This window comes from Aethalodelphis obliquidens, unplaced genomic scaffold (genome assembly GCF_003676395.1).
Source record: "Aethalodelphis obliquidens isolate GAN/ISIS:26980383/991018 unplaced genomic scaffold, ASM367639v1 scaffold9, whole genome shotgun sequence".
Lineage (NCBI taxonomy): Eukaryota > Metazoa > Chordata > Mammalia > Artiodactyla > Delphinidae > Aethalodelphis > Aethalodelphis obliquidens.
In genome coordinates this window covers 16,360,941-16,388,936 of record NW_020837953.1, presented here as the reverse complement: position 1 = coordinate 16,388,936, position 27,996 = coordinate 16,360,941, and the positions used below count along the sequence as shown (strand labels likewise).

Below are 27,996 nucleotides of genomic sequence, written 5' to 3'. Positions count from 1 at the left end.
TAAGAATTCCCTTCTGAAGGATGCCATGGCTCCAGGCACCCCCAAGGTAGGTGGACAATTGTGTTTTCCTCCAGCCCATCCTAACCTAAGCCCACTCAGAACTGGTTCTTGAGAAAAAGGAGCTCTTCTTGGATCCCCAGCTGTTTTCAGGGTTTGATCGTCAGCCTGAGGCCTCGGGCTGCCCTGTGCACTTGAGTACATGTGTGTATACATGTGAGTAACAGTATGCTCACCTGACTTTCTCTTCTAGTCAGGATGGGGTAAAAGCCAAGAATGACCTGGGGGTGTGGGGGACCCAGACACTAAGTCTGGGGAGACTCAAAGGAGGAAGGTGAGCTGTAGCAGGTAAAGAAAAATATAGAAGTGCAGGTCAAGACAGGTGCTGCAGGGCCTTAGAAGCCAGACCATGGGGTGTGTGCATGTGCTTTGTCCTGAGGGCAACAGGGAGCCAGAGAGGATGCTGGGCTCTTTTGGGGAGACAATCTGACCCTCTGAACAGACACTATGGAAGGGAAGCTTGAAAGCATCAGATGGAGAAAGGAAGAGTTAAGGACAAGTGGCTCAAAGGAAGGGCCAGAGGCCTCAGCAGAATGACATGACTTGTACCAAGAACTCCCATAGATGGCCACACAGGTAGATGGTACTGCATCCCCAAAGGTGATGATGTTTTGAGGGAGTGAGGAGCTGGGGTTGGAGGACTAAACACTCACTCACTGAGTGTCCTCTCCCCCACCCCTCAGTAAGGTGGCATCCTGTCTTATAAGTTCTCACAATGACTTGTAAAAGCAGAAATCCTCAGCCCTTTCTACAGGGAGTGAGGAATGAGTGCTGAATGGATACATTTTTTTTTTTTTGGCTGCGCCGCATGGCTTGCAGGATCTTAGCTCCCCAACAAGGGATTGGTCGAACCCTTGGCAGTAAAAGTGCGGAGTCCTAACCACTGGACCACCAGGGAATTCCCCAGAATGGATGAAATCAGTAAGGGAGTGTGTGTGGAGAGATCAGAGCAGAAGCCAAGAAGAGAGTCTGGGACTCCTGTGCTGGGGGTCAAGAGAAGGTCCCAGAGCCAGGGAAGGAGCAGAAGAGGAACAGTGATGAGTGAGGAGGGGCACAGGAGAGCATGGTGTCCCAGGATCCTAAGAGAAGAAAATTCCAAAATGTCTGGGCTGGTCAGCAGTCAAGCAGAAAAGGGCTAGAGAAGGAGGCCATTGTATTTAGAAGTCTTAAAAGCACTGGTGACCTCTGAGAGAGCAGTTTTGGGAAAAGGAGCCAGAGTGACAATCTTACTTCCAGGGGGTTGGCCTGTCTCCCCTGCAGGCCCTTCAAAAAGGTGGGAGTGGACTCCGCATTTTCATTCAGGAAATCACTCAACACAGCAAGCTGGACAGAGGAGGGGCAGGGAACCTAGCCCAGCCCTGGACTGATGCAGGCCCTTGCCAAGGAAGCAAAGCCCTCCCAGCCCTAAAGAGAAAAGGCGTTGGGGGAGAAGTGGGGGGCCACACCGGCAGAGCTTGGCCCAGGCTGCAGTCGCCAGTGGCTATGGTTAAGGCAGGCAGGTCACGGACGTGCTGCCAGGTCAGCCACAACCACTGACCCCTGACACCTGAGCATGGCCGGCAGGCTGGGGACTGGACCCCAGTGAGGCCTGTGTTCAAAGCACAAACACAGACACGATCCACGACCACACCTGGTTCCCCACATACACAGATGCACACCCACCTGGCCCCGTCAGAATACTCATACAGGAAGTCTTAAATATGTGCAGATTCCTGCAACCACCACCGCGGGCTCATTGATAATCAGACTTAGAGGCAAGGGCCACCGCTCACCCACTTCTAGATATAGGCTCACGCCCCCAAAGCTGCCTGTCTCAGGGTCTGTCCTCAGCCTGGAATGGGGCTTTAGGGAAGCAGGTCATGGGTAGAAGAGGCACGAGGTAGAAGGTTCAAGCAAGAGACTGAGAGGACAGGGAGGAGGGAGGGAGGAGGAGGAGAGGGCGAGGGGGCCTCAGACAAGATTGATGGCCTCGTTGCCATTAAGAAAAAAATTAGCCGGTGGCGGCTATCATATTAAAGGGTGAAGAAGCCGTGAATTATTTTCTTAAAGATCTTATCGCTTACAATGATAATTTTACCTTCCAAAAGGCCACTTTTAATGAGGCGAAGAGCCAGGCAAAAAGTCATGATTTAATGTCGGGATTTTTTTTTCAAAACACATTTTACTGCTTTTTGGTCCATGTTTAAAAAGCGCCAGTGACCTTTTTTTATTCCGCTTGCCCCAGGTGTAATGCTGAGGCCTCTCAGGGCTTCTAACCTAGAGAGAATGAAAGAGAGCACACAAGCGTGAACTTTCTCATGATGGGGGGGCAGGGGCCCCACGATGCTTCCCCTCCTCAGCATCCTCCTTGGGACCAGAGAAGGAAAGGCCATTGCCTGAAAGCCTACCTCTTTTCCGAGCTGGGGGCCAAGGCACCCACTCGGCCTCCCACTGGGCCTGGGTAGGTGAGGAAAGGGCTCCAAGTTGCAGGGAATCCCATCCCAGTCCCTGCCTGGCCTCTGCCCTCCTCTGCTCTTGTGATGAGGCCGAGTCAGGGAGCCCTGCCAGACCAGCAGCTGCTCCCCTTCCCAGGGCCCTCGCCTGAGGATGCGCAGCGTGGCCACCGCATGCAGGTCACATCCTAAGGCTCAGTCGGAGATGAAGGATAAATGGCTGCTCCATCTTTCCCAAATTGCTTTCTTTGGGCTGTCAGTGGCGATTTGGCATGGTTTTCTAAGCTGGGGAGGCCTCCTAGGGAATTGTATGCTTCCGGCTCTGGGCTGTGCAGGCTGGAAAAGGTGGGGGGGAGGAAGTATGGATTGCTTTCAGGCCTCCAGGCCCCAGTTTGCAGTTGAACAGGCCTTGGCAAGAGGCAGCAAGAGCAGGCTGAACGTGCCATGTGGTATTTAGAATTGCGGTGCTCGCGTACAATTTAAAGCAGACAGTTTATTAATCTAAACTGCGGGCATATGTAGAAGAGCCCATGCAGGACTGACATGGGGGGATTAATTTTGCTGGGATTTTTGCTGGGGTCATCGCCACAGTACAGGGATAAATGGAGCCAGTGTACATCCCTAGCTGCACGAAGGAAACTCTTACACACTATTTAATTTACTGTCTCCATAGCGGGGCTGCCACCAGCCTGTATTAGGGGCAGGCAGGGCAGCAGGGATGTGGCTTTACCCCCAACCCTTCAGAGGGGTCCCAGAGTCTCTGCTCACTATGGGAGAACAAAGCCTATATATAGTCTCAGCCCACTGGGAGGCCTGCCCCACTGGGACAGAGATTCGCTGGGGTGGAAGAGGTTGGACCCTCTCCAGGGGTCTCCACCCATCCCTAGGATCAAGCTATCCTTTCCCACAACCAGACTCTGGGGGCCCTGACCACATGCCTTCAGAATCTCAAGCGGTTTCTACCCCTCTGCCCTCCTTTTCTCTGCCTCTATCCCAAAAGCTCCATAGGACTGGACACTCTAGGGAACTGACTGTAGGTCTCATTCAGCCTGAGGCCACGTGTCCTTTTTCTTCTTCCAGTCCCTCTTGTTGTCTGCTTCCATCAAGAGGGAAGGAGAGTCTCCGACAGCATCACCACACTCGTCTGCCACCGATGACCTGCACCACTCAGACAGATACCAGGTGAGGAGGGGTGGGATGGGCCCTGCCTTAATAGGGCAGGCCTGGGGCTAACTCCTCCCATCCTCAGGATACAAGGGGAAAGGCCTGAACTGTGTTTGGTTCCCTCTGTGTCTAATGCTTCTAACTGAACCGAAAGGCACAGGTGTCAAGGAATGTGCCGTAAATAGATGGATTTTAGGGAGAGATGCCAAGGTCACCTGGGCTCAGGTGGGCTCTTCGGAAGCATCCCAGCCATCTGGAGGTCTCCTCTAGGGTTCCGTTTCGAGAGAGAGAGAGAGAGAGAGAGAGAGAGAGAGAGAGAGATATTGCCTGTGAGTGCCTTGGGCATAACTATACAATCCTAAAACATCAGAGCAGGAGGGGGACCTAAGGGTAATATCCCAGCTTATACAGACCTTATTTGTGGTAGGAAGGAGAAGGAGCTTCCCCCAGAAGCTTCTGAGGAGAGACAGAGCCCTGCCTTCAGGAGCCCCAGTCAGAGGGCAGAAAACAGGGCTTGCTCCAAGGAACATGCTATCTAAATGGCAGCACGGCTTCTCAGGCAGCCCTTATGTGAACAGGGAAACACAGCCCTGACTAATGCAAAGAGACAAGGCAGCAGGGACCTGTCATCTGGGGTAGAGAACCAGGGCCACTGCTGGTACACAGGAAGCCTTTCTTGGAATTCGAGGTCTTCTCTCTGGGCACTTTTTCCTCCTAGCTGACACAGCCTGGCGTCAGGGTGCAGAGTTTGGTGAGTGGAATACGGAGTGTGGGCTGTACACCAGCTTCAACTAGCACCTCCTCTGCTGGATGCCCTTGTCTGGGACTCAAACTGCAGAGCCCAAAGTGCCAGCCCTGGGGAGGGATCCCTGCTCTTGTGAGCCCTGGTTTGAGAAAGGCAGTCAGTCCTCACCCAAACAATCCTGATTCAAGATGGAGAAATGACCCAACTCTAGGGGATTCTGGGATAGGGAGACAAGGCTCCATCCCAGAGAATTCTATCCCAGAGGGAGACAGAGCCCTGCCTTCAGAGGCGGATCCTCTCTATTTCAGCCCCAGCAGTCAGCTCCACTATTTGTTGAACTAGGGGAAGAGTAACCATCAGGCATAGGATGGCATGCTAGGCATAGGCTAGGTGTGCAAAGGCATAGCACCAAGGCCTCTGTGATTTAGAGTCAACCTTTCCAGCTTCCATTTCTAATACTGCCTTCCGTGAATCCTGTGTGCTCACCAGATTAATGCTAACCACTCGTTGGCTGTGCCACTCCTTTCTTGCCTCTCTGCTTTTACACATGCTGCGTTTAACCGGGTTATTTTACCCCACCCCATCAAATTTCTATTCATCCCTCAACAACCTGCCCAACTTCCCTCTGCTCCGGGAAGCCTTTCCGGATTAGCTTTCTCTTCTCATGACCGCTTCATGCCCATGTTATTGCCCTGATCATCTTATATCAACACCCATTTAAGTATGTTTCCATTATCTTCTAGTATATAACAATCCATCCCAAAACTTAGTGGCTTAATACAACTCATAATCTCTCATGATTTCTCATGATTCTGTCAGCTTAGTAGGCCTTTCCTCATTCATTAAGCTCATTCAGCTAGAGGACTAGCTGGCCTAGAAAGTCCAAAATGGCCTCACCACATGTCTGGGAGATTAGGGACCTTGGTTTTCTTCCATACGGCCTATCATCCTCCAGGAGGTTAGACTGGCTTCCTTACTTGGCAGTCTCAGGGCAGTGTCATGCCAAGAGGGCGAAGGCCAAAGCTGAAAGGCCTCTTGAGGCCTAGGCTCTGGAACTCACAAAGCTAACACAATCAAGGGATGAGGAAATACAGCTCTTTGATAGGAGGAGCTGCAAAGAATTATGAACATACTTAATCTATCATGATGAGCCTGACTCTTGCACTAGACTGACGGGCTCGCCAAGGCCCCTTCTTTACTCCCTTCCTTTACTCAAACACTTATCTAGTACTCACTCATGCTCAGCCCAGGCTCCCTGCCTTCACGGGGTTAGATGTGCAAATAGATAATTACAGCCCAGTGTTTTAAGTGCTATGAAAGAGAAAATCAGAATAAGATTCACAGAGGAGGTAATGACTGAACAGGATGAGTAGGAGTTCACTTTGGTGGACCAGGAAGAAAAGATATTCCAGATCAAGGCAACACTATGTATGTGCAAAAGGCAGAGAGGTGTAACACAGAATGATGTATTTGGGGACCCACTAGCAGTTCAGTTTTGTTAGAATGTAAAACACAAGGGGAACTGGTAGAAAGTGAAGCTGGAATCCCCTGATCTTTACACAACACCTGGCATGTAGTAGTTGCTCAATTATGTTGGACTGTTTTTGAAAAATCATCAGACTTGGCCCTGAAATCAGAAGGTACTGGTTTCTGGTTTGGATTCCCATTTCCTTAGCCCCTGCGGGGTTACCTAACCCTTTAACCATTACCTCACTTTACCCTCATAGCAACTGTGCAAGCTAGGATTCACTGCCCCCAATTTATAGCTAAGGAAACAGGCCTAGAGAGAAGAAGTGACTTTACTAAGAGCACTTATGTTATAAGTAACCAAGTCAGGATTTGAACTTGAGTTTGTCTGGCCCTGAATCCTAGATTGTTTCTCAGCCCTGCACTGGGCTTAGGGGCTTCCCTCATAAATATCCTCCTCCCCACCCCACGGATTTCTCCTGCATGCCAGACCCTGTTACTGGATAGAGATGACCTCCCAAGTAGAAGGGACAGGTCTGTAAACAGTCAAAATATCCAAGTTCAAAGGAAAGCCAAGGGACTGTGAAAACTCAGAGGAAGCAACTAACCCAACCCTGAGGGAAAAGCGAAGTCATCCCAGAGTCCTGCAGGATGAACAACAAACAGTTATCCAAGCAGGGAATATGGGTGCATGGAGAATAATATAGCCCAAAGTCCAGAGTATGGGGTGCTCAAAGAGCTACAGGTGGTGTCAGGAGGGGAAAAGGAGAGAGCAGGAGTGGCAGAAGAAGAGTCTGGAGAAATAGGCAGAGCACGTCAGAGACGACCTGTATGCCACGGTGCAGATCTCAGTGGAGAACCACTAAAGGATTTAAAGGGGAGAAGAAAGAGGGTCAATTTTGCATGATACAAAGATCACACTGCATGTACAGTGGAAGATGGGTTACAGGGAGAAAAGCTGGAGATGAGAAGGCCAGATGGGAGACAGCTGCAAATTTAGAGAGCTCCTAAGATTATGAACCAGAGCAAGGACATCCAAGATAGGTATAGTCACTGAAGAAACACGCAGGGATGGCTGGCCTGTGCCCAGCGCTGTGCCGGGCTCTGGCTTCACCCAGGACTCACACATGGCCCCATACCTGGAGTGGTCAGCCCACCGACAACCATTTGTACAAGCCATACTGAGAGTAGAGATGGAATTAGAGAGGAAATGATATTTTTCGGTTAGGCCTGGAAGGGCGAGAAGGAGATACACAGAAGGGGAGATAAAAAGATGTAGGAGACCTTTAGAGGTAGACTCTGAGATGAAAGAAGGCTTGAGTGTGAGGAACTGAAGGAGGGTGGGGTCAAGGACGACTCACTCTCAACTATCTGGTGTGGGCACACCAGAGTGGATGGTGGTATCCCGTTAGAAACTGAGAATCCTGGAAGTAGGCACTTGTTTGAGGGATGCTGGGTTCCACTTTGGCCGCGTGGCTGTGCGTTGCCAGTGGCAGCTCCAAAGGTTGTCCAGAAGACAGGTGAAACGTTGGGAATCCTCTAATATCGGGATTGATGAAAGGCTGGGGACTGGGGAAGAGACAGTTGAGACTCGCGGTGAGACGGCCGCTGCGATCAGGAAGTCCTACGCTATCTCCCCAGCAAAGGGGTAGCCGCGCGGGAGGCGGGAGCCAGGCGGGGTTCCGGGACGGAAGGAGCCCCGCGCTGGGAGGGGCCGTGGAGTAGGGTGGGAGGACCTCGCAGCCACTAAAACCTGGGCGGGTTGGCTTTGCGGCCGGTGGGAGGGACCCCAGGGCGGCCTCAGCCTGTTGCTGCCGGAGTGCGAGCCGCTGTTTCCTGGTCCCGGTCCGGCAGCCCCCACCACTTCTTGAACTTTCACCCCCGGCGCGCGACGGCGGCGAGTCACGTGATCAAGGCCAACATGGCCGCCGCCGCCGTTGGGAGCTGAGGTGCCGCCGCCGCCGGGCAGCCGGGGGGAATCCGCCCGCATCGCCGCCCTCGCCGGCCGGGCGGCCGCGGGGCCCGGAGCGCCGGAGGCCGGGGCTGGGGCGGCACTGCGCGGCGGCCACGGGGTCCCGCTAGAGCAGCCTCCGGCGGCTATGCCGAAGGCCCGGAGCGGCCGGCGGAGCAGGGGGGCCGGCGGGAGGGAGGAAGTAGGTTTGTTTACGGGCTGTTTGGGGCGGGGCAGGTGTGGACCGGGGGCTGGGGCTGGGGCAGGGGCAGGGGTCGGGACTCGAGGCCGCGCTGACGCTCTCTTCTCTTTTTTGCATTTGCCCGGGATCTTTTCCCAGACCTTCTTGCGAGTGCGAGCCAACCGGCAGACCCGACTGAATGGTGAGTCTTGCGCGGCCCCTCCCTCCGCCCCACCCCCGGCCTCCTCCTCCCTCACTGCCTGCAGTTCTTGACTTCCCTGGGTCTCTTCGACATTAGGGCCCGCTGGCGGCTTCTTCACAGTCACAGCTCCTGAGAATATGCTGACCAAGGCGGCTGCCCTCAGTTTCTCCATCTGTCTAGTGGAGGTTATGGTCCCCAGCTCTTGCGTGAGCCTCTCTAGGCCTTGAAGAACCCTGGGGGTCAGTAAGTGCCAGAGAATGAGAAACAAGCCACACAATTCCACGCGGGAGCTCAGTTTTGAATTTGCAAACTGCTGGGACCTCACTGTACAAGCCGGCAGGGCGCTGAGAATGTTTTTCTTCCAGTTTTTAATCAGTGCCCAGTAGTGTGAATACAGCCTCTCTGCTGAGACTTGACAATGCAGTGAGATCTGGAGTTCCCACGGCAACAGGAACTAACTCATCCCAGGGCTTTTTGAGTTATCAGTCGGCCCACATTTCACAAAGGTGATCAGCGTGGGCTCGACAGCTCTTAGAGGCCTTCTCTGAAAGCACTCCGTGTATGTACTACCTGGCAGGCCACCATCCCGCCCCCCCGCCCCGTGCCCCTTTTGGATTCAAGCCTCTGGAACATTCCTATTTGCTGAACACAATTGAATGATCTAGTTTTTTGTGCTGGCTAGGGTGTGGTATATATGGGGGTTGTCTGTAAGGGGCTTGGGGGTCTCTAGGCCAACTGGTGAGGGAGGTCATGGACGTTCAAGATCCCCAGTTCCTGCCACTTGGTTTCTGCTGGGAGGCTGAGCCCCAGACTGGGAAAAGGAGAGCATTTATCATGGGCCGGCACCATGTTAAACACCTTTATCATAACTGAGAGGAAGTGTTAACACACATTTTGTAGATGAGGAAACTGAGGCTGGGAGAGGTGAAGGTGATTTGTTTATAAACCACACAGCTGGGATGTAACTGCGCCATGGTTTGAACTGGTTTGTTTATCTCCAGAGCCTGTGCTTCTTGGACCATGCCATGCTACCTCCTTGGCAATACTTTGACTTGTCCTACTCAGTGGAAGCCTCTAAGTAGGGAGCAAACTGTCCCTATCATGTTTTGGCAAGCTTAGTTCGGGACTTAGAAGATGAATGGCAGTAAAATAATCAAACCTCAGTTGCTTATCTGAGAATTTCCAGGTGATGCCCAGTCCATCAGGGACTTTCCTGGGACTACAAGGAATTTTCTGGCATGGGTGGCCTGGGCAAGGAGAGCATCCAGTATCATGCCTTCCTTGGCAATCCTATGAGATTCGTTCCTTTATTTAATTATCAGTGTCTGTCATAGTCTCCTTCTTACCAGAGAGGCACTCCCTTGAGCTTTAGGCCGGGTAGGGGAGGAACCTTTGTACTGGCACACTGCTCCATACAGGCTTCTAGAAGTCTCAGGGTACCTTGCTCAATGCCTTTCTGATATCTAGCATCCCTTCTGCATCCTAGCCCTGGGTCTAGAGCAGTGGTCCCCAACCTTTTTGGCACCAGGGACTGGTTTTGTGTAAGACAATTTTTCTACAGACTGGGGCGGTGGTGGGGGGAAAGGATGGTTTCAGGATGATTCAAGCGCATTACATTTATTGTGCACTTTATTTCATTACTATTACATTGTAACATATAATGAAGTAATTACACAACTCAGCATAATGCAGAATCAGTGGGAGCTCTGAGCTTGTTTTCCTGCAACTAGATGGACCCATCTGGGAGTGATGGGACCACCTCAGCTCCACCTCAGATCATCAGACATTAGATTCTCATAAGGAGCGCGCAACCTAGATCCCTCGCGTGCGCAGTTCACAGTAGGGTTCGCGCTTCTGTGAGAATATAGTACTGCCGCTGATCTGACAGGAGGTGGAGCTCAAGCCATAATTCGACCAATGGGCAGCGGCTGTAAATACACATGAAGCCTCCCTCACTCACCTCCTGCTGTGTGGCCAGGTTCCTAACAGGCCATGGACTGGTACTGGTCCGTGGCCTGGGGGTTGGGGACCCCTGCTCTAGAGTGTCAAGATGGCCCAAGCCTGAGAGTCCAAGGATTAGGGAAGTCAAGGTGAAGGAGTCTCGATCTTTGTCCACAAAATCAAGCAGGGCACCAGAACATAGTCACATAAATGAGCTACCCTGTATAAGGTATTCGGCTCTGAACCTTACACACAATTGAAGCTCTAAACTGTAACTTACCGACTCTCACCTACATCACCTTTCACCTGTGTCTCGCTCCCTAAACTGCATTGATGAGCTTTCCACCAGGGTCAGTATCCACAGGAAGTTCTTTCTGGCCTTGCAGTGGGGAACCCTTCCCTCCTTGGCTGGCTCCACCCCTACCCCCACCCCAGTCAGTCTGGTCTCAGAGTGGCTAGCTCTACTCTTCTTGCATCACAGGAGTGGATAGAGGGAACAGAGTCCCTTGTTTTGACCCCTTCCTGCTTCAGTGACAGGAGGGCTGCAGAGAGGGATTAGTGAGCTAATTAGAAATGATTGTATCTCTCGGCATTAATTAGCAGTGCTGTGGGCTTGCAGCATGCACTTTGGAATTGAGCCCCCTGCGGGACAGCATGGCAGGGAGCCCTCTGCACTGATTAGAAATGATGGAACAGGTTTGGGTAGGCACAGTAAGGGCTACCCTCTCAAGGTATCTGGGCTGTCTGACTCAGATCCTCTATACCTTTATGACTGGGCCTCAGTCTCCTCTTCTGTAAAATGGGACCAGTGGACATGAGAGAAATTTCACTGGGGTAATTCTACATAGGACACTAAGGTCTGTACCTCAGGGCTCTTGGCCAGGAACAAAGGGGTTTTAACTGATAAGTTAACAGCAGGCCAGATCAGGCCCCTGGAGGGACCTTGGATTCTAACCAAGAAATGTTCTCTAAAGTTATGCTTCTTGACTCTAAAAGAGCCTGTGGTCTTGGCCTTCTGGGGAGACACATAGCAAGTGCCAAGGAGAGCATCTTTGCTCACTGGATTCATTGAGCACTGCAGGTAGGAAGGTAAGGGTTGAGCTTGAGCCAGCTGTGGCCGAAGAGTGGACACTTCACTGGCCTAGCACCAATCTCCTCCCCAGGTGCTCTTGGCAAGGTCCAGTCCCCAAAGGAGCTGAAGGTGCTGCATGATGAGGGCCAGATGAGGCACTGAACAAAAGGGCTAATGGCTGGCAGGAGGTCAGGATGTGTCAGCTCCACTGGGACCTTGGGAACTACAGTGACCGTCTGCCTGTTCTATGCTTTGTTTTCGGTTTCTCCATGCAGCTCGGATTGGGAAAATGAAACGGAGGAAGCAAGATGAAGGGCAGGTATGTCCCCTGTGCAGCCGCCCCCTGGCAGGATCGGAGCAGGAGATGAGTAGGCATGTGGAGCATTGCCTTTCTAAGGTAGAGGGGCCATCACCACCTCCTTCCCCTCCCCTCCTTCCCCTGACACTAGCTGCTCACTGCCTCCAGATCTATGGGCTGTTGGGGTCTCTCTGTGGTCTCAGCAGCTTCTTACTCTCTGTTCTTTGCTCTCTTCCTTTGCTTTCGCTCTCCCACTCCTCCCCTGGGGCTCCAGTGGAAAACTATTGGGGAAAAGCCCAGGTCTTTGACCTCTAGATTGGTTTACTTCAAAGGAGCCCTAGAGCTGGGGGCCTGTGGGGCACACTGCAGCTCGGGGCTAGGGCTGTGCCTTCCTTGCAGGCCCTGGGGAGCAGGTAGGGACGGCCTGGGACCCACATGATCCTGCTCTGCTCTTCACAGAGGGAAGGCTCCTGCATGGCTGAGGATGATGCCGTGGACATCGAGCATGAGAACAGCAACCGCTTCGAGGAGTATGAGTGGTGCGGGCAGAAGCGGATACGGGCCACCACTCTCCTGGAAGGTGGTTTCCGAGGTACAAGCAGCTGACACATAGGCAGTGGCACTCGGGCGGCCAGGCCTCTGCTGGGTATCCATTTGTTGGGAGCCAAGAGGCCAGGGCTGGTGGCTGGTCATTCCACCACGTGCGAGCTGCTGCTGGTGGGGCTCCTTTGTGACCGTGCTGCCTGCCTGTGATGTGCATATTAAAATGGATGTATTTGGGTGGGGAAATGGAACTGTGAGGCTGTAGGCTAGGAGTGACGAGGGGGTCTCTCAGCCTCGGGTGATGCATTGAAGGTGACAGCCAAGCCACGTTAGCACCTGCATAAAATATTAAAGGGACGGTTATGCATTTATCACTCCATCCCTCTTAAGGCTGATAAATGAGAATCCAGCAACCTGCTGTACACCTCCAGCACTGGGGGCCCCGAGGGCTTCCAGGCAAACACATTGGATTCCCCCCCCCCCCCCCCCCCCCCCCCCCTCCCCCCCCCCCGCCCCTCCTCCTCAGCCCCATGTCAGGGAAATCAGTTACAGAGGAGAGAGTGAGTTATGGCAAAATTTGACCTCCCATGAGCTTCACGGGTGAATCTAATTTTAGCTCTGATCCCATCTCTTCTCCCTGGGCACCCTCTGCCCTGAAGCAAGAGGGGCCTGTGCCCAGCTGCTCCCTGCTTCCCTGGGACTCTCCCCCACTGCTGCAGAGAACTCTGCAGGACCCTGCCCAGCCCCACTACCTACTTGGCTCCTTGGAGAGATATAGCTTGGCCCAGTGGAAGTCCCCCACCCCCACCAGGTCAAATAGCAGACTGGTAGGTGCCCAGGGTCGGTATCCTCTTGTCAAAGCCTTCTGCCTTGGGCAGGGCAAAGGGGGAGCTGTCAGCCTCCAGCTCTTCTCTCTTTCTGTGCACAGGCACAGCTGGCACTGCAGCTTGTGGTCATGAAGTGATCCAGTCTGCTTCCCATCTGCCTCCAGTTCTCTGGGCAACACCCTTGGGAGTATTGCTGTGTCTGGTCCCTGGGGAATCTCACAGCAGCTGGGAGGAGGGTCTCTGCCTCACTGGGGCAGTGCTTCTCGGGCTGGTGCTGAGGATCGGTCCCCACAGTGCCATCCAGGGCAGACTGGCTACATGAAGGGGCCACGAGCCCAGGTGTGGCGTTATGCTTCTGGGCTTCTCTCATATTGCCCGAGCGTTTGGGGACAAGCCAAAGTGTAAATCAGGAAGGTTAATCAGGCCAAACCATTTCCCGAGCTTGAGCGCTGAGCTGGGAGGATGTCCGTTTGCCGTTTCACTCTGGTCCTATCCTGGAGTTTCCGAGTGTCTGAGGCCCAGGGAAGATGAGCAGCAAAGCCCAGGGTCCAGTGACTTGTACACACAGGTGTCTGTTCAGGGGCAGTTCCAGGATTCTGCTCTGGGTTCGCTCTGTTGTGGCTGCAGATTTTCATATCTTCCATTACTGCGGCAAGTTTTTAGTCAGGTTTCTTGGCACAGAACTGGACCTGGTGGCTTCTGGGCACCAAACAGGGCTTAGGAGGATGAAGCTGCATGGGGCCTGCTGCTACAACCAAGTATTTCCCAGGTGCTGGGACGCACTTGCAGAGCGGGTGTGAGGGGCTCTTCAGCCCTATGGGGGGGTGTCAGTTTTCCCTGAGTGTTTACACTGTGAGGTTGTTCTTTTCAAGAATTCCTGAGAGGAGTTCAAAGGGGGCTTTTCTTTGAGCGATTTGGAGAGCGAGAATGAGAGTGAGACTTGAAGAGGGAACGGGGGCCGGAGGTGCCTTTATCTGCAGAGAATTGCTCCGGCTTTCCTGATAGAAGCTGCTGCCGCCTCTTAAACAGCTTAGTGCAGTCAAAAGACAGGCAGACTTGAAAGGCTGTTTTACAGCGAGATCAGCAGGGGCCACGAGGCAGAGAGCAGGGCGCAGTGGAGCGGAGGAGGCTGAGGCTCCTCGGTGGGGGGTGCTATCAAAGGAGGCCCTGTCTGATCCTGACCGCCTCTGCCCCCGAAACCCTGTCTGCAGGAGCTGGCCATCTGTCAGTCTACCCTCCTTGGCCAGGACCGATAGGCCCCAACTCTTGGGGGGTTTGGTTGGGTGTGGCCCCGCCAGGCGGGCTGGTGTCAGTGTAGCGCATTGATCGCCCGCCGGGCGGGCTGGGCCGCAAGCCGGGCAGCGCGTGCTTAATGTGATTGAAAGGCAGTTAAAATGGCGGTGACCTTTTCAGGAGGAATTAGATTGCCTGCCAAGACCGGTTAGAGGGAGTGATAACGCTGGCTGAAGAAGCTGCCCAGCCAACTTCAGAGAGAGGGAGCAGAGGCAGGATGAGCAGGCGAGTGGTGAGGCCCATTTAAGCCAAGCTGTGCATGCTGACAGAACAGAGATTGCTGTTCTTGTTGGATATGAAAGAATTGCAGATAAGTTCCTGTATCTGATCACCCCCTATCCCTCCTTCCGGACCAGGACCCCTTCATCATCCTCAGCAAAGCTTCCCACCAGGCCCACTGGGAGCTGGTCTGGTGGAGCAAATCGGTTTCCTTGAATGTATTCTGCCGTGGAACCAGTGAACAAGCAAGAGGTTTTGGTGGGACACTTGGCTGAGGGGAATGGGCCTTGGAGATGGGGCCTGTGGTTACTGAGGGTGAGGCCCAGATTGCTTAGGCCTGGGAGTACTTGGAATTGGTATTTTAGGACAAAGCGAAGGACCAGACAGAACAGGTAAGCACTGAGATAGGTCCAGCTGGAAGTGGATCTTTAAGAATCTGAAGGACGAGAGAAAGTTTTTAAGAGAGTAGTTTGGAAGAAACTTTCAGTGACTAGGAAACGCTCTGGCCTTCTCAGTTCTCGGAGACGCCCTGGGCTGCGTGCCTAAGCTGTCGATTGTCCTCTCTGAACCTTAGGTTTGCTAACCTGCTACTGCTGTTTCTCCCCACCCAGAGTTAATAATTGCATAAAGGGCAGCACGTGGACCCTAGTATTTCACCAACATTCCCCTAAAAGAGCTCAACAGTTAGGGAAGAAAGATGCTCTTCTGGTGCCCTGTGCCAGCCCTGGGCAGAGCAAGGGACCTCTAGGCTGGGCCACAGCGGACACCTAATTATACAGCCCTTGGGGACAAACCCGCTCCTGCCTGTAGTCAACGGAGGTACGTGATGAATGAGCCCCAGCTCTCCTCATTGCCTGTCACCAGCTCCTGGGTCCCGGAGAAGAGACTAGTGGTGGGAGCTTTGGTCCCTCCTGTTTTGGTTGCCAGTGAAAGTTCACCCAGCTGGATTGGGGGAGCCTGGAGCTCATCATATCTGGAATGGACAGGCTGGACAGAGAATATGGAATGGTTGGCTTCAGATAAGGTCACAGTGATGTGGTGGGCACATGAGTGGCGAGATGGAGGGATTTCCCAGGAGGCAGCACAGGAAGTGGAAGGTGCTGCAACTCCATCTTTGAGCCCTGGAGGAAAATGCATCCCTGGAATCCAGCACTGAGCCCCTTTGAATCAAACAGGTGTTGGACAGGGATGATACTAAGAGAACCCACTGTCCAGGGCCTCTGCCCTGCCCCAATCCTGGCCTAGGGACTGCATCTTTCTCGAGTTCTTGCCTTAGATTTAAGCTGGTTCCATGTGGCCTGGGATGAGATGCCATGGAGAGGACAGGCAGGGCAGCTGTGGCACAGGTCTTTTAACTGGCTGTTGCTTGATAAAACTTCAGCTCCAGATTATGGGTCAAGGGGTTGAGAGGTGTTCTTAGCCCAGGGGCATGGAGAAATTGGCCTGGCCGTAGCTGCTGCCTCCTTTGCTGTGTTGGTTTCCAAAAGATAGGAGCCCCAGATGCTAAAAATGTCCCCCAGCACAGCCCTGCTGCCAGGTGCAGTCAGTGACAGGTGTTGGAACAGCCGACTGCTGCAGGCAGTGTTGGAATGGAGAGCGTTAGGGCTGCCACCTTCTACCTCCTTACTACCTTTAGTTATGACTGTTGCCTGCTGGGAGGGGCGAGAAGAGGTGGCAAGGAGCAGGGCACCTTCTTGTCCCCTGTGGCGACTGACGGGATTTAATCGCGTTTTGGAACACAATTGTTAAGCTGGGACCGGGGGAGTACAGGCAGAAGGAGTAAGTATCAGTGGTTTTAAACGGCGTCTGTCTCTCTGCGTCTCTCCTGACGTGAGGCAGTGAAACACGTTATCGAGGAGGCCCGGAAAGTGGCTAAGTGCGTTTGACACACGCCAACTCCCTGCCTCCACACTGGATAATTGCATTGTCAACTGTTCAGCGAGGTGGCAGGTGACACTGCAGGCCGATTGATTGTCCCGCATCGCAGCTCCCCAGACTGTCAGCTCCCCAATCGATGGCATTTACACAAGACACCGTAACTGCATCTGTAACTAATTCCAGTGTAAAACTCTCCGGAAGCTGCTGCTCTGCACCACCACCCCCAAACCACACCTTTGGAGAGCACACGCCTCCAGAGGCCCCAGGACTCCTTTCTCCCTGGGCTCTGGTTTTGTTGGGAGCAGCAGGTGAGGAAATCAATGGCTCCATTTTTGTGGTTTCATGTTCTACGACGTTACTGCCCCCAGTAAGCGGGCATCTCCAGTTTCTCAATCGATTATCTGATCAGTTGATCAAATTAATGCTGATTTTTTTCTCTCTCTCTCTTTGACCTAAGAAAAAAGGAGTTTATGCGAGGGGGGTCGTTTTTATAAAATTTAGGCTTTGCTTATTATATATGCACTTAACCCTCTCCCTTTCTATTGCTAGTGTCCAGTTGGAGGGAAGAGGTTTTTTGCACCGCCTGTCCTCCCAGGACCAGGCCCCCACTGCTGAGCATCACTGACTCTCAGGCTTAGTCTGCCTGTGGGCAGCAGCCCAGCCCTTTGTGCCACAATACAGTGGGGCTGAGCCTCAGCAAGGCGGCCTCCCTGGTAACTAAAGGGTACTCTGGGTCATCTTGCAGGTCCCAGGGGCAGAGTCCCTTCCCTGGATAGTAGCATCAGGAGTGGCAGCTTGCCTGTTATCCCTGGAGCTACACAGAACAGGAGCCAGAGGCTTGGAAAGGAGTACTCTGCGCCATCTTGCCTCTGAGTACTGGCTTGGGATGTTCCAGCAGCTGAGAACATAAAATGACTGTGGAGCCTTCTTCTCGAAGCAGGGTGGGGGGCGCAAGCTGGCAGGGGCGCTGTCTGCATAAAATGGCTTTATGGCTGTTTCTTTTTATTATGATTCTGCCAGAAGTCAGCAAGTGACATTTCATTAAGAAAATAAAGTTTAATGTGCTGGGAAGGAGGTTGGAGCTGGCTGGGGCAGCACAAGAGTGAAATTGGTGGCGGCAGCCTGTTCTGAACACCTGTGGGGGTAGGGAGAGGTTCCCAACATCTGTCTTTGCTGGGGGGTGGGGTCAGGGTCAGAGGAAGCTGCTCAGACCAGAGACAGGCCTTTTCCTTGGCAAACAAGATGTGTTGTGCTCTCCATCCTGCCGGGCTGGTCAAGGGAGCAGAAGGTCGCGGCTCACCCGAGAGCTGGGGTCTGAGAGGGAGGGTTGTGGCCTGAGAGGTTTCTCCAGGCCACCGGCTAATCAGGCCTTGGCCTTCCTTCCGGCACAGGGCTCCCAGGACCTAATAGAACAGCATTGTTGGCATTAAGCCATTACTGCTTGCGTGTGTTGTATGGCACCCACTGTGGGCCTGGCCAGCTCTGTGCTGGATGACGCTGAGATCACAGACTTGGGCCTTCATTCTGGTAAGGGACAGTGACAATACATGGTAATAAATGTGACTTTGGAGTTGCACAGGAGCCTGGATGGACGCCGCAGAAGGGACCCCTGTGTAGAAATGTCTGGGGACATCTCGTCCACACTCAGCACCTTGAGGGTAGGAATCAGATCTGGAAACACTGTCATCAGTGTCAAACCAGGCAGAGGGTGAGTTCGATAAAGGTTGAGAGAATGTTGAGGTGAGTTCATTCAGGAAGTATTTATAGAGCAACTACCATGTGTAGGCACTATGAATAGAAGGCATGATTGAGAAGAGTCAGGCTCGCAGAGCGAGCAGGAATTTGTTCTGTAGACCAAGAGGGAGATGTTTCTAGGCAGAGATAACAGGAAGTACAAAGGCAGGGGGGGCATGAGAAAACATGCACACAATAGCTATGTTCCACTGGAGTACAAGACCTGGTCCAGGCCTGGTAGGCGATGAGACTGCAGAGATGAGGACTTCGGCCACTGGGCTGCTTTACGTGTTGAGAAGCTAGGACTTTTCCTAGCAGTTTGGCGGTGCCCAGTTTTCTCAGCTTTGCCATGGGAGCCATACTGGGCTGAGGAGTGGTGCCAGGATTCTCAGCTTTGCTGCTCGCCCACCCAAAAGGCAGGGCCGGGCAGGCCCTGGCTAAGCCAAGGATGTGAGGCTGACTGCTGAGCTGCGTGTACTTGGGGGAGGGAGGTTGGCAGAGCTCGGGAGGTGCAGGCTGTAAGTGAACCTGACGGCTACATTGTGATTGATGGCGGAGTTTGTCTCCCAAACTGTCAGAGGGTTTATAGAGGTGCCATTCACCCACAAGGCGGGAATTGCTTGTCAGGACACTTGGCCGTGAACAGTAGACAGAGCTGTAACTTGGTGTTTTCTCAGCTTAATGGCCCTGCTGCTGACCTGCCTGCTGCCTCGAGTTTGTTGGTGCCTCATTGTGGAGGGCAGATGAGGACTGGCAGGGAGGGGTGGAGCCTGGGCAGTGCCTGGCCTCTCTCTTTCCCTGGTGCTGCTTCCCTTTGGGTTGGGTGGAACCTTTGTGAGACCAGAGACCAGAGGTGTAGGAGGGAGAAGAAGGATCAGGAAGAAAGTGCTTTCGAAATGGGCTTGAAAGGTGGAGAACATTCCAGATGGAGGGGAGAGCATGAGCAGGACATGGTGACGTTTGAGGTGCAGTAAGTAGTCTATCCGTATATGTGGAGCTTATGGAGTGAAGTGAGAGAAAGAGGGAAGGTGGAGAAGTGGGGGCATCCGGAGCTTAGCGTGTCTAACTGAGGAGCTGGGACTTGGTCGTGTATGCAGAGGGGAGCTGCAGACACTGCTGGAGCAGGGAAAAGAAGGGTCAGAGCTCTAAGGAACAGGGTGAAGGAACAGGCGAGAGGCATGACAACCCGGTACATGTCTGTTGCCCTGATGAGCATGTTAAGACCCTGGAAGTGGGAAGAATGAACAAGAAATTTCTGAGATCATCGGGCAGAACCCTGAGCTGCTTCACACCTCTGATTCCACTCAACCCGGATCCCATTGCTTTCAGCCCCTTTTGTCCCTGGCAGGGCTGTTCCACTGGCTCATGAGATGTGGTCTGAGATGGGGACCACTGGGAGAAGACATGGGCAGGGAGGGAGAAGTAGCTTTGTGGTCACTGGCCCTGGGCCACCAGGAAGGGTGGTCCTGGGAGTCAGACCACATGGCAGGTGAGCGGGCCTGGAGTAGCTTAAGCAACTCAGCGCCTTACATCACCACCGCCGCCCCTGGCCGAGAGTGCCTGTGGCTGTGCCAGATGCTCCTCGGTGAGGTCAGCTACCTGCCCGGCTCTTGGCCCTGCCTCCGCCCACCTGCTTGCCTCCATGGACTGCTTTGAGAAGCAGGTGTGCATGCTTTTTCTCCCTCGGCCATCCCTTCTTAATCCCTCTATAACTGCACTTGTCCAGGAATCTGGGCTGAGTGAGGTTGGGATGAATAATTAATGTCAGGCACTTCAGACACCAAATATTTGAACAGCTGCCTGGTGTTTTTGCTGGCGAGGACCTGATGGCCAAAACCAGGACGTTGGCTGGGGGTCCCGCTGTATGGCTCTGACAGGCCTTTGCCAGCCTACTCTCCCTTCTGGTAGACTTGTCAGGCTGGACCATGGGACACGGGATGCCCAGGTCCTGGGTGGGGGTGGCCTTGTAGACCTGAATGTCTCTGTCTTCTTCCTGCTCTTCTTAGACCTGGAAGACAGGTGTTCAGCAGGCCTAGACTAGATGTCTCCTGAGGACCTGACCTAGTGTATGAATGGGCTAGTTTATAAGCAGAGACCACTTGGAGCAGGAGGCAGTGCAGAGAAGGCTGAGGTATGCAGAGTGAAAAGGCCTGAAATGTCAGAGTCACGAGCACCCAAGTTTCTTGGCTCTCTATATCCCAAGCCCACGTTTCTGTTTGGCCTTGCCTAGCCCAAAACCTGAGCCGTACCTAGGGAAACAGAAGGGGTACCCTTGGACTCGTCTTGCTGGCCCCAGGCCCTCCTCATATCCTGCTTCCCACAGGCTCTGGCTTCGTCATGTGCAGCGGCAAAGAGAATCCGGACAGTGATGCTGACTTGGATGTGGATGGGGATGACACTCTGGAGTATGGGAAACCACAGTATCCTTGGGGCACTGCGGGACAAGGTGGGGCTGGTGGGACAGTCCAAAGGGAATAAGAAAAGTAGCGAGCACCTCCGGTCACTCATCCACACCCCCCCCCAGGGTCAGTGTCTCAGCTTGGGCCGGGGGAGCCCTCCTGAGGATTCAACCCTCATGGCCCACCGCAAACTAGGATCCATTGTCCTTGACCACCGTGCCAGATACACGGAGGCCGACGTCATCCCCTGCACAGGCGAGGAGCCCGGTGAAGCCAAGGAGAGAGAGGCACTCCGGGGCGCAGTCCTAAAGCAAGTGTGGGCACAGGCTTGGGTGGGGGGGTTAGAGGGATGGGAAGCCCTGAGGTGGGTGTCAACCCAGTACCCGCCCTCAGGGTTATCCTGCCTGCTTCAGGGCCCACTTCGTTCTTCCTCCTTCCTTTCCTCTAGTGGTGGCCCTCCCAGCACACGCATCACACCTGAGTTCTCTAAATGGGCCAGTGACGGTAAGTCCTGACGCAGGTTAGGAGTGATGGGGGGTGGTAGTGACTGCCTTAAGCCCAACCCCTCACCTGTGCTGCCCAGTCTGGCCAGAGTGTGAGTTGCCTCTCTGTCCCAGCAGAGATGCCATCTACCAGCAACGGTGAGAGCAGCAAGCAGGAGGCCATGCAGAAGACCTGCAAGAACAGTGACATCGAGAAGTGAGTGTTTGGCCAGGAGGGAGGCCTGGGGAACCACAGCTCAGTTGGAGGGCGAGGGGCCCTTTGCTACCAGGAAGGCTTGGTGCCCTGGGCACACAGCCGACGGTGGGGCCCAGCTGGTGCTGAGCATGCCTCTGTGAATTGATCGCTGGGCCCAGGCCCTGGGAGCCTTGGTGGAGGGAGGAGCAGTCAGCCTGCCTGCCTGCCCGCCCGCTGCAGAGGCCTCCACCCAGGGAGTGTGATGTATGGCTGCCCAGCCCAGCCAGCACACTTGATTCATCTCCAGTTTCTGTTTCTTAATCGGGAGCTAAATTGGTTTCATTTTTCTTGTCCCGGTGGCGCTTGCAGTGGGTTTTAGGCAGGAGTATTGGGTCTCATCACTTCTGGTAGGAATTTTTGGCCGGTGTTCTCAGGCAGGGGAAAAGGGGATCCGTTAGCACTTCTCCCAGGGTTGGGCAACCCCTGGCCTGGATCCTCAGGAGCCACCAGGATTTGAAATCAGCAGGGCACCTTACTGCCTTTCCAGAAGCCCAGGCAAGGCCAGTTCTGGCCCCAGGAGGTGGCATTGTCCAGTTCTGGCTGCCTGGAGCTGCTGCCATTGGCCATTGCCTAACTCCTCACACCCGCCCCTCCCTCCTCTCGAGGCTAGGTTGCCCAGGGTTAAAAGGCAACCTCTTCATTCCAGGGCCAGTGTTCCATCTTGCCTTCTGCCAGGAGAGTGGATTGCAGGCCGGTGCAGGGCCGGGTCGGTGGCCCAGGGTCACCTCCCATTTGTTTCCCTCCATTTTGTGTTGTCATAAATTCATTCCAGCCCGTTGTGGTTGATCAGTTTATCTCGGCCAGGGCCGTGAGTGCTGCTGGCATGATGTATGGGCCGCAGCGTGGGGCCCAGCTGCCCATGAATCACCGCAGCTGCTCCATGTCAGCGCCGGAGCGGGCCGCACGGGTTCGGCGCAACCAGCTTGAGGTGGGGGGGAGGAATGACGTATGGATGTTTATTTAATAATTCTCTCCTACTCCAGCTGAGCAGGGCGGGCGGGGCCGTAAGGGGCACCTACCCTCATCTGGAGGGGCTGCTCATAAATCAGAAAGACAAGATCATTAATCAGGGATGGCGCCCAGGGGGAGGTGGGGGCCAGAACCAGTGGCCATCCATGAAGGTCCTACCCGCTGAGGGCTGGGGGAGCTGGGGACTGTCCCACCTGTGTGAGCACAGGCACCAGTGGGCAGGGCTGTCTGGGATGAGCTGGGGACTGGCTTAGTCATGTGCAGAGATCTCCATTGGGTCTGGATTTGCCAAGATTAGGGCCCTTCAGTCCCCATGATGTCTCTCTTCCCCGTACACATTATGGGTTCCCATCCTAGATCTTTTTCACAACCTAGGGGAGGAGAAAGGCAGGAAGACATGGCTTCTTCCAAGAAATTCTCCACCCCATACCCTAGAGGGGCTCAGGAATAGCTCACAACCTACCTGGGTCAGGGGCCTGGAGGACTGGGTAGTTCACCAGAGCAAAGAATAGAGGCCAGTTATGTGCCGAGCAAATCCAAGATAGGGCGGGCTCTGGAATTGGATGTGGCCTTGGAGCCTTTGGAGATGGAAGTGGGAAATGGCTTCATTCTCTCCTGGCCCCATCCTTTTTGCCTTCCCAGCTCTAACTCATTCTCTGGTTTGGGGTTTGACAGTTAGTTTTCTACTCGGGTAGGCTGCCCCCAGCTCCAGGCCTTGGTTTCCCAATCTTTGAAATAACCTCATAGGATCAGCCTGGTCCTTGGAGAGGAAGGGAACACAGCTACCCATCCTTGTCTCCTTGTCAGGAACTTACCAACAGTCCAGGTGGGGATGGCACACAGAGCATTGGGCAAAGTGCCTGGGGGAGGAGCCAGCCGTGCAAGTGCTTGTGAGGAAGGAGGGGATGGTAAAAGCTTTCCAGAGCTGGAAAGTTGAATGGATGCTCCCAGGAAATCCGCCAATGCCAGGAGGAGTTGTAGTCAGAGCCTTTCTCAGCTTCCCTGGAGAGAGGCAAGGCAGAAAGCATCATGGACCCATGGAGTGATGGATCTAGAGCATCCCTGACATAGGGACACAGCCATCAGGAAGTCACATTCTGGGTTGCTGCTAGTGCCCTAAAAGAGAAAGGTCAGAGATCAAAGTTCATTGCTGCCCATGAAATGTTTCCCATCATCCTACCCATGCCCCCCCATTACCACTTACACCCAGCAGGGACAGACTACCTGTAAGCTTTCAGGCTTTCTGGGCCAACTCTCTCCCCTAAGCTGGCAAGACAGGCCACCCTAGGAGATGGTCCTTGCCCACACACCACCCTTGTGATTCTACCTCAGCTGATTGAATACACCCTTTAAACCTCAGCTCTTACCCTTTACAGCCCTCTTCCAACATTCTCAACAACTTCCTGTAAATTGCCAGTAAGATAAACTTTCCTCTCTGATTGCGGCATCTGGGGTCTTCTTGGACACAGTCTCCTTTCCCAGTGTAGCACCTTCTGCTTACTCAGAAGTGAGCCTTCCAGCCAGATGGGGCTCTAGGGCCTCTAGGCCTTGTTCCCACTGTTCCCTCAGCCTGGAGGCCTGTCTCCTCCTGGGTGTAGCCAGTGTAGGGTAGCGGTTACTTACACAGTTACTGGTTGATCACAGAATCAGTCTGCCAGGGTTTGAATCCCATCTTCCCCACTCTGTGAACCTTGGACAGGCTACTTTTTCTGTGCTTAGTTTCTTCATATATAAAATAGGAGTATTAGGATCTCATCATGGGGGTTTTGTGAGGTGTAAATAAGATAATTACTTTTAATCCCTCAGTACAATCCCTGGCATTTAGTAAGTGCTTAATAAATTTTGGCTCTTTTATTTGTATTATTGTCCTTATTATTCCCTAAAGCCTGTCTCCAGTGCCATCTTTTCTACTCCTCCAGGAAGCATTCTTCATCCTCTGAGCCTCTCCAGGTTCTGTTGACTTGTTTTAGGAGAGGTGGGAGGGATCACTCTTTAGAATAGTCCTAGCTATTCCCTGTTCAGTATTGCAGCTCAGAGAGTCTTCAGGAAGTTGTAGGGACCTTGTGCAGGGCTTGGACTACGGGTGAGGACCAACAGGACATCTGACATGTCTAGGAAGAAGCAACCAGGAGCCTTTGAGATAGGCTAGGACTGTAGCCCAGGGGCCTCATCAGTCCCCACATTTTTCACTCTCCCTGGGGGTTAGACCAGCTGTTTCTTCAGCAGATGTTTATTCATAGTCACGTGCCTAGTATGGGGCTAATGTTCAGAGTGTAGTGGTGTAGTGAGCAGCTTGCCCTCTGGGAAGTGAGTCTAGCAGTGACGGACATTTGTGGTTATACTGCTGTGGTGAAGTCCAGTACAGGGGCTGGAAGAGCACAGAAGGGGCAGCCACCATTGGGGTACTGGCTGGGGGCTTGGAAAAGGCTTCTGGGAGGAGGTGGGAACTGGGCCTGAATGATGAGATGGGACTAGTGAGTTAGGAGGTGGGGGTGATCCAGAAGCAGCAGAAAGTGCTGAGAGGCCAGTAGAGTGAAAAATGGTGGGGTGTGTGGGGAAACTCAGGAGTTTGGCATGGATGGAGCATAAAGTACGTGGCAGGGCCCTTGAGGGATGCGGCTGGCGGGGACCGGCCCGAGGAGGCCCTTGTGAGCTTGTGGAGAGTTTGGTGGAGCTTTATTCTGAGGTAGACACTAAAACGTTAGAAGTAGAAGTGGTCAGGTTTGCAGAATTGTGGGTGCCAGGAGAACAGAATGGAATGAGGGGACTGGGGTCTGAGAGGCCATTCAGGTTGATGGCACAATCCACAGAGGAAATCATGAGCACCTGGACTAGGGGTGGTAGCTATGGAAAGAAATGGAGATGCCAGAGATACTAGGAGCTAGATGACAGATTTTGGATGTGAGGAGTGACTGGGAAGACGTGGTTTGAGAATGGTTCCCAGGTGTCCGGTTTAGAAATTCACCAGGACGGAGGTAGAGGAGCAAGGAGAGGGTGAGGAGTGCAGTTCTGGAATGTGGAGTGTGCGGATCGAGGATATGGGTGGGGCGTCTAGCAGACAGCTATATATGCGATTCTGGAATTCAGGGGAGCTGTAGGCTGGAGGTTCAGGTTAGGGATGCCAGCCTGCTGCCTGCCCAGGTATGCCATCCTCTTTGCAGAATCACCGAAGATTCAGCTGTGACCACGTTTGAGGCCCTGAAGGCTCGGGTCAGGGAACTGGAGCGGCAGCTATCCCGTGGGGACCGTTACAAATGCCTCATCTGCATGGTGAGAGGAAGGGAACCTCGGGCGCCCTTGCTGAGGCTTCAGTGCTCCCTGGGGGTTGGAGAGGGTCTCTGCCCTGTGATCTGGGCCCTTCAGAGGGTGGGACAGCCTCAGAGTGACCCCTTCCTTCTCTGCCCATTTTCTCCCTAGGACTCATACTCGATGCCCCTAACGTCCATCCAGTGTTGGCATGTGCACTGTGAAGAGTGCTGGCTGCGGACCCTGGTGAAGTGGCATGGGGGTCGGGAGTGGGTGGCCATTTGGGGTACTGCCCAGATGTCCATGCTTGTGCTTGAGCCTGCTTCGGGGGAGGAGGAGCGAGGAGCAGGGGAGCAGAAGCATAGACCACAGCCCGAAGCCAGGATGTTCACCCCCAAGCTCACTACCCTCTCTCCTCCCCGACCCCAGGTTTATTAACTTCTCCCCACCGGTGGGTTCTCTTGCCTGCTCCCTTCCCCCATCCCCCCACCCCAGCAGGCCCACGTATGACGCATAGCAGTGAGATCCCGGGTCAGGAGGAGGCTGGGTGTGGGTAAGCAGGACCAGGGCCTCAGCCCCTCCCCCTCCCATTACTAAGCTCCTTCTGCTCCTGCCCCTGTTCTTCGCTCGGGAGCAGCCATTAAAATGTCGCCCGGAGACAGCAATAAAAGGCCCGGACGTGGGCTCTGTGTCCTGATCAAAGGCCGCGTGTAATCTCGTTAGGGCCGCGGCAGCCACAGCTGGACCCAGCCTTGTTCTCATTACTGGGGCTCCCGCTGCGGGCCTGGCCAGCCGGTTTGATCCTGGCGTCTCCCCAACACAGGAACGTGCCTGCCTGCTCACAGAAGCCGCGCATGCCTCCCCAGCGCAGGCGGGCAGGACCAATCCGAGGCCCCAGCACAGTGGTTCGGGGAGATGCAGCTGCAGGCCCAGGGGCTCACACGAGCAAATGTGCGGCACAGGGTATAACCAGAGCCCTCCCTGTTCTCCCTGCAGGGTGCCAAGAAGCTCTGCCCTCAGTGCAACACCATCACAGCGCCCGGAGACCTGCGGAGAATCTACTTGTGAGCTAGCCACCCCAGGCAGGCCTTGCCTCGAGTGCCCCATCTGCCCCGCCTGTGACGTGACCCCCCCTTGTACATACTTACACACAGGTTCCCCGTGTACATACATGCACACACGAATGCGCACACACATGCACACACACAGGACTCGAGCCAGAGTGGAGGCTGAGGCCCAGGCCCTGCCTGCTGGCTCCCACCAAGACTGGGGACCATACCTGTTCCAGGTTCCGTTCCCAGGGTGGGGCAGGGAGGTGGGGGTAGGGGGAGTAGCCAGGCAAGGCTCCTGAGATCCAGCACCCCCCCCCACACCGACTGACAGATGGACAGACAGACATGCAAACACCAGACTGAAGCACATGTAATATAGACCGTGTATGTTTACAATGTTGTGTATAAATGGGACAGCTCCTCACCCTCTATCCCGTCCCCTGCCCTTTGGTTGTATGATTTTCTTCTTTTGTTAAGAACACCTGGAAGCAGTGCCTCTTTCAGGGCTGGCTGGGGGCTCGGCCCATCCACCTCTTGGGGTGCCTGCCTCTCCCTCCCCACTCCCTCTCCCGTGGTTCTCTTCCCTCTCCCGTGTGCTCGGTGTTCAGTGGTGTATATTTCTTCTCCCAGACGTGGGGCACGTGCCCCAAGGGACATGATCCTCTCCTTAGTCTTAGCTCCTGGGGCTCCTCATAAGGAGTTGGGGGAGGGGGGAGGCACAGGAAATGGGAACCGAGCTGAAGCAGGGGCTGAGACTGGGGCTGGATGAGGGTGCTCCTGGCTACCCAGCCTTCTGCAGAGAACCTTTCCTGGGATTAGACTGCTGTTCCCAGGGAAAAGTGTTTGTCTCCCCTGCCCTTCTTGTGGGCCCCATGGTGTGATGCTGTGTTTGTATATTCTATACAAAGGTACTTGTCCTTTCCCTTTGTAAACTACATTTGACATGGATTAAACCAGTATAAACAGCTGCTGCCTCTGTGCATGTGTATAGGAAGGGGTGGATGATGGGGTGGTATGAACAGAGCCAGTTAAGGGGTTAATTCCTGGCCGCAGTGCGGGAAAGGACTTGGCTACGGGTTTGTAAAGCAGTGTGGGGTTGGTCTGCTCAGGGGCCCTGGAGCACTGTCGGTGGGGGTGAGGCCAGGACCTGGACTCCTGACTATTGATGGGTAGGGGCTCCAGGTTAATTCCTTATCGATGCAGAATCGTCAGCTCGTTAATCACAGAAGAGGTCAGAGCTTGGGGCTACAGAGGGGTTGCAGGCTCTATCCCCCAGTCTAGGGCTGGAACAGCTATAAGCTTGGGTGAAAACGTAAGCCCCAAACCTCTGTCCGTTTCTAGTCCCTTGAAGTGAGCCAGGGACCAAAAATGGAACCACCATCTCAGTCCCCTGTGGCTTCTTCTGTTCTCCATCCTAGTGACCAACAGCCTGGTATAGTTAACTGCCCAGATGAAACAAACAGTAGGAACCCCCTTTAACCAAAGTGGGCCTTTAAGTCAGGGAACTGAGGCTGGGCAGCCAGCACTGGAGATGGAGCTTTGTCAAACAGTTATCCCCATGGCTGCCCAGTGCCAGTGAGTGAGCAGC

The 27,996-nt window shown here is 54.0% G+C and overlaps 1 protein-coding gene and 1 long non-coding RNA gene across 10 annotated transcripts; one reads left to right on the top strand and one right to left on the bottom strand.

Moving 5' to 3' along the window:
* Window positions 1-5: 5 nt before the first annotated feature.
* RNF220 (ring finger protein 220) lies at window positions 6-27,375 on the top strand. Of its 9 annotated transcripts, XM_027108754.1 has the most exons (12): window positions 6-46; window positions 3,570-3,671; window positions 8,157-8,199; window positions 11,488-11,531; window positions 11,970-12,102; window positions 20,328-20,424; window positions 20,627-20,713; window positions 20,852-20,907; window positions 21,024-21,102; window positions 25,272-25,380; window positions 25,528-25,602; window positions 26,353-27,375. In XM_027108754.1, exons 1-12 carry the CDS (start codon window positions 26-28, stop codon window positions 26,422-26,424), a joined length of 918 nt encoding a protein of 305 aa, XP_026964555.1. In that variant the 5' UTR covers window positions 6-25; the 3' UTR covers window positions 26,425-27,375. The 9 variants fall into 9 exon arrangements, with proteins under 9 accessions (XP_026964555.1, XP_026964563.1, XP_026964558.1 ...); XM_027108762.1 differs by lacking the exons at window positions 6-46; window positions 3,570-3,671 and adding an exon at window positions 7,772-7,814 and having other exon boundaries at window positions 26,353-27,374; XM_027108757.1 differs by lacking the exons at window positions 6-46; window positions 3,570-3,671 and adding an exon at window positions 7,791-8,018 and having other exon boundaries at window positions 26,353-27,374.
* On the bottom strand, window positions 2,167-7,673 carry LOC113621676 (uncharacterized). The gene is made up of 2 exons (XR_003433266.1): window positions 7,227-7,673; window positions 2,167-3,919 (listed from the first exon to the last, which is right to left on the bottom strand). It is a non-coding gene; the product is annotated as an uncharacterized LOC113621676 (long non-coding RNA).
* Window positions 27,376-27,996: the final 621 nt, after the last annotated feature.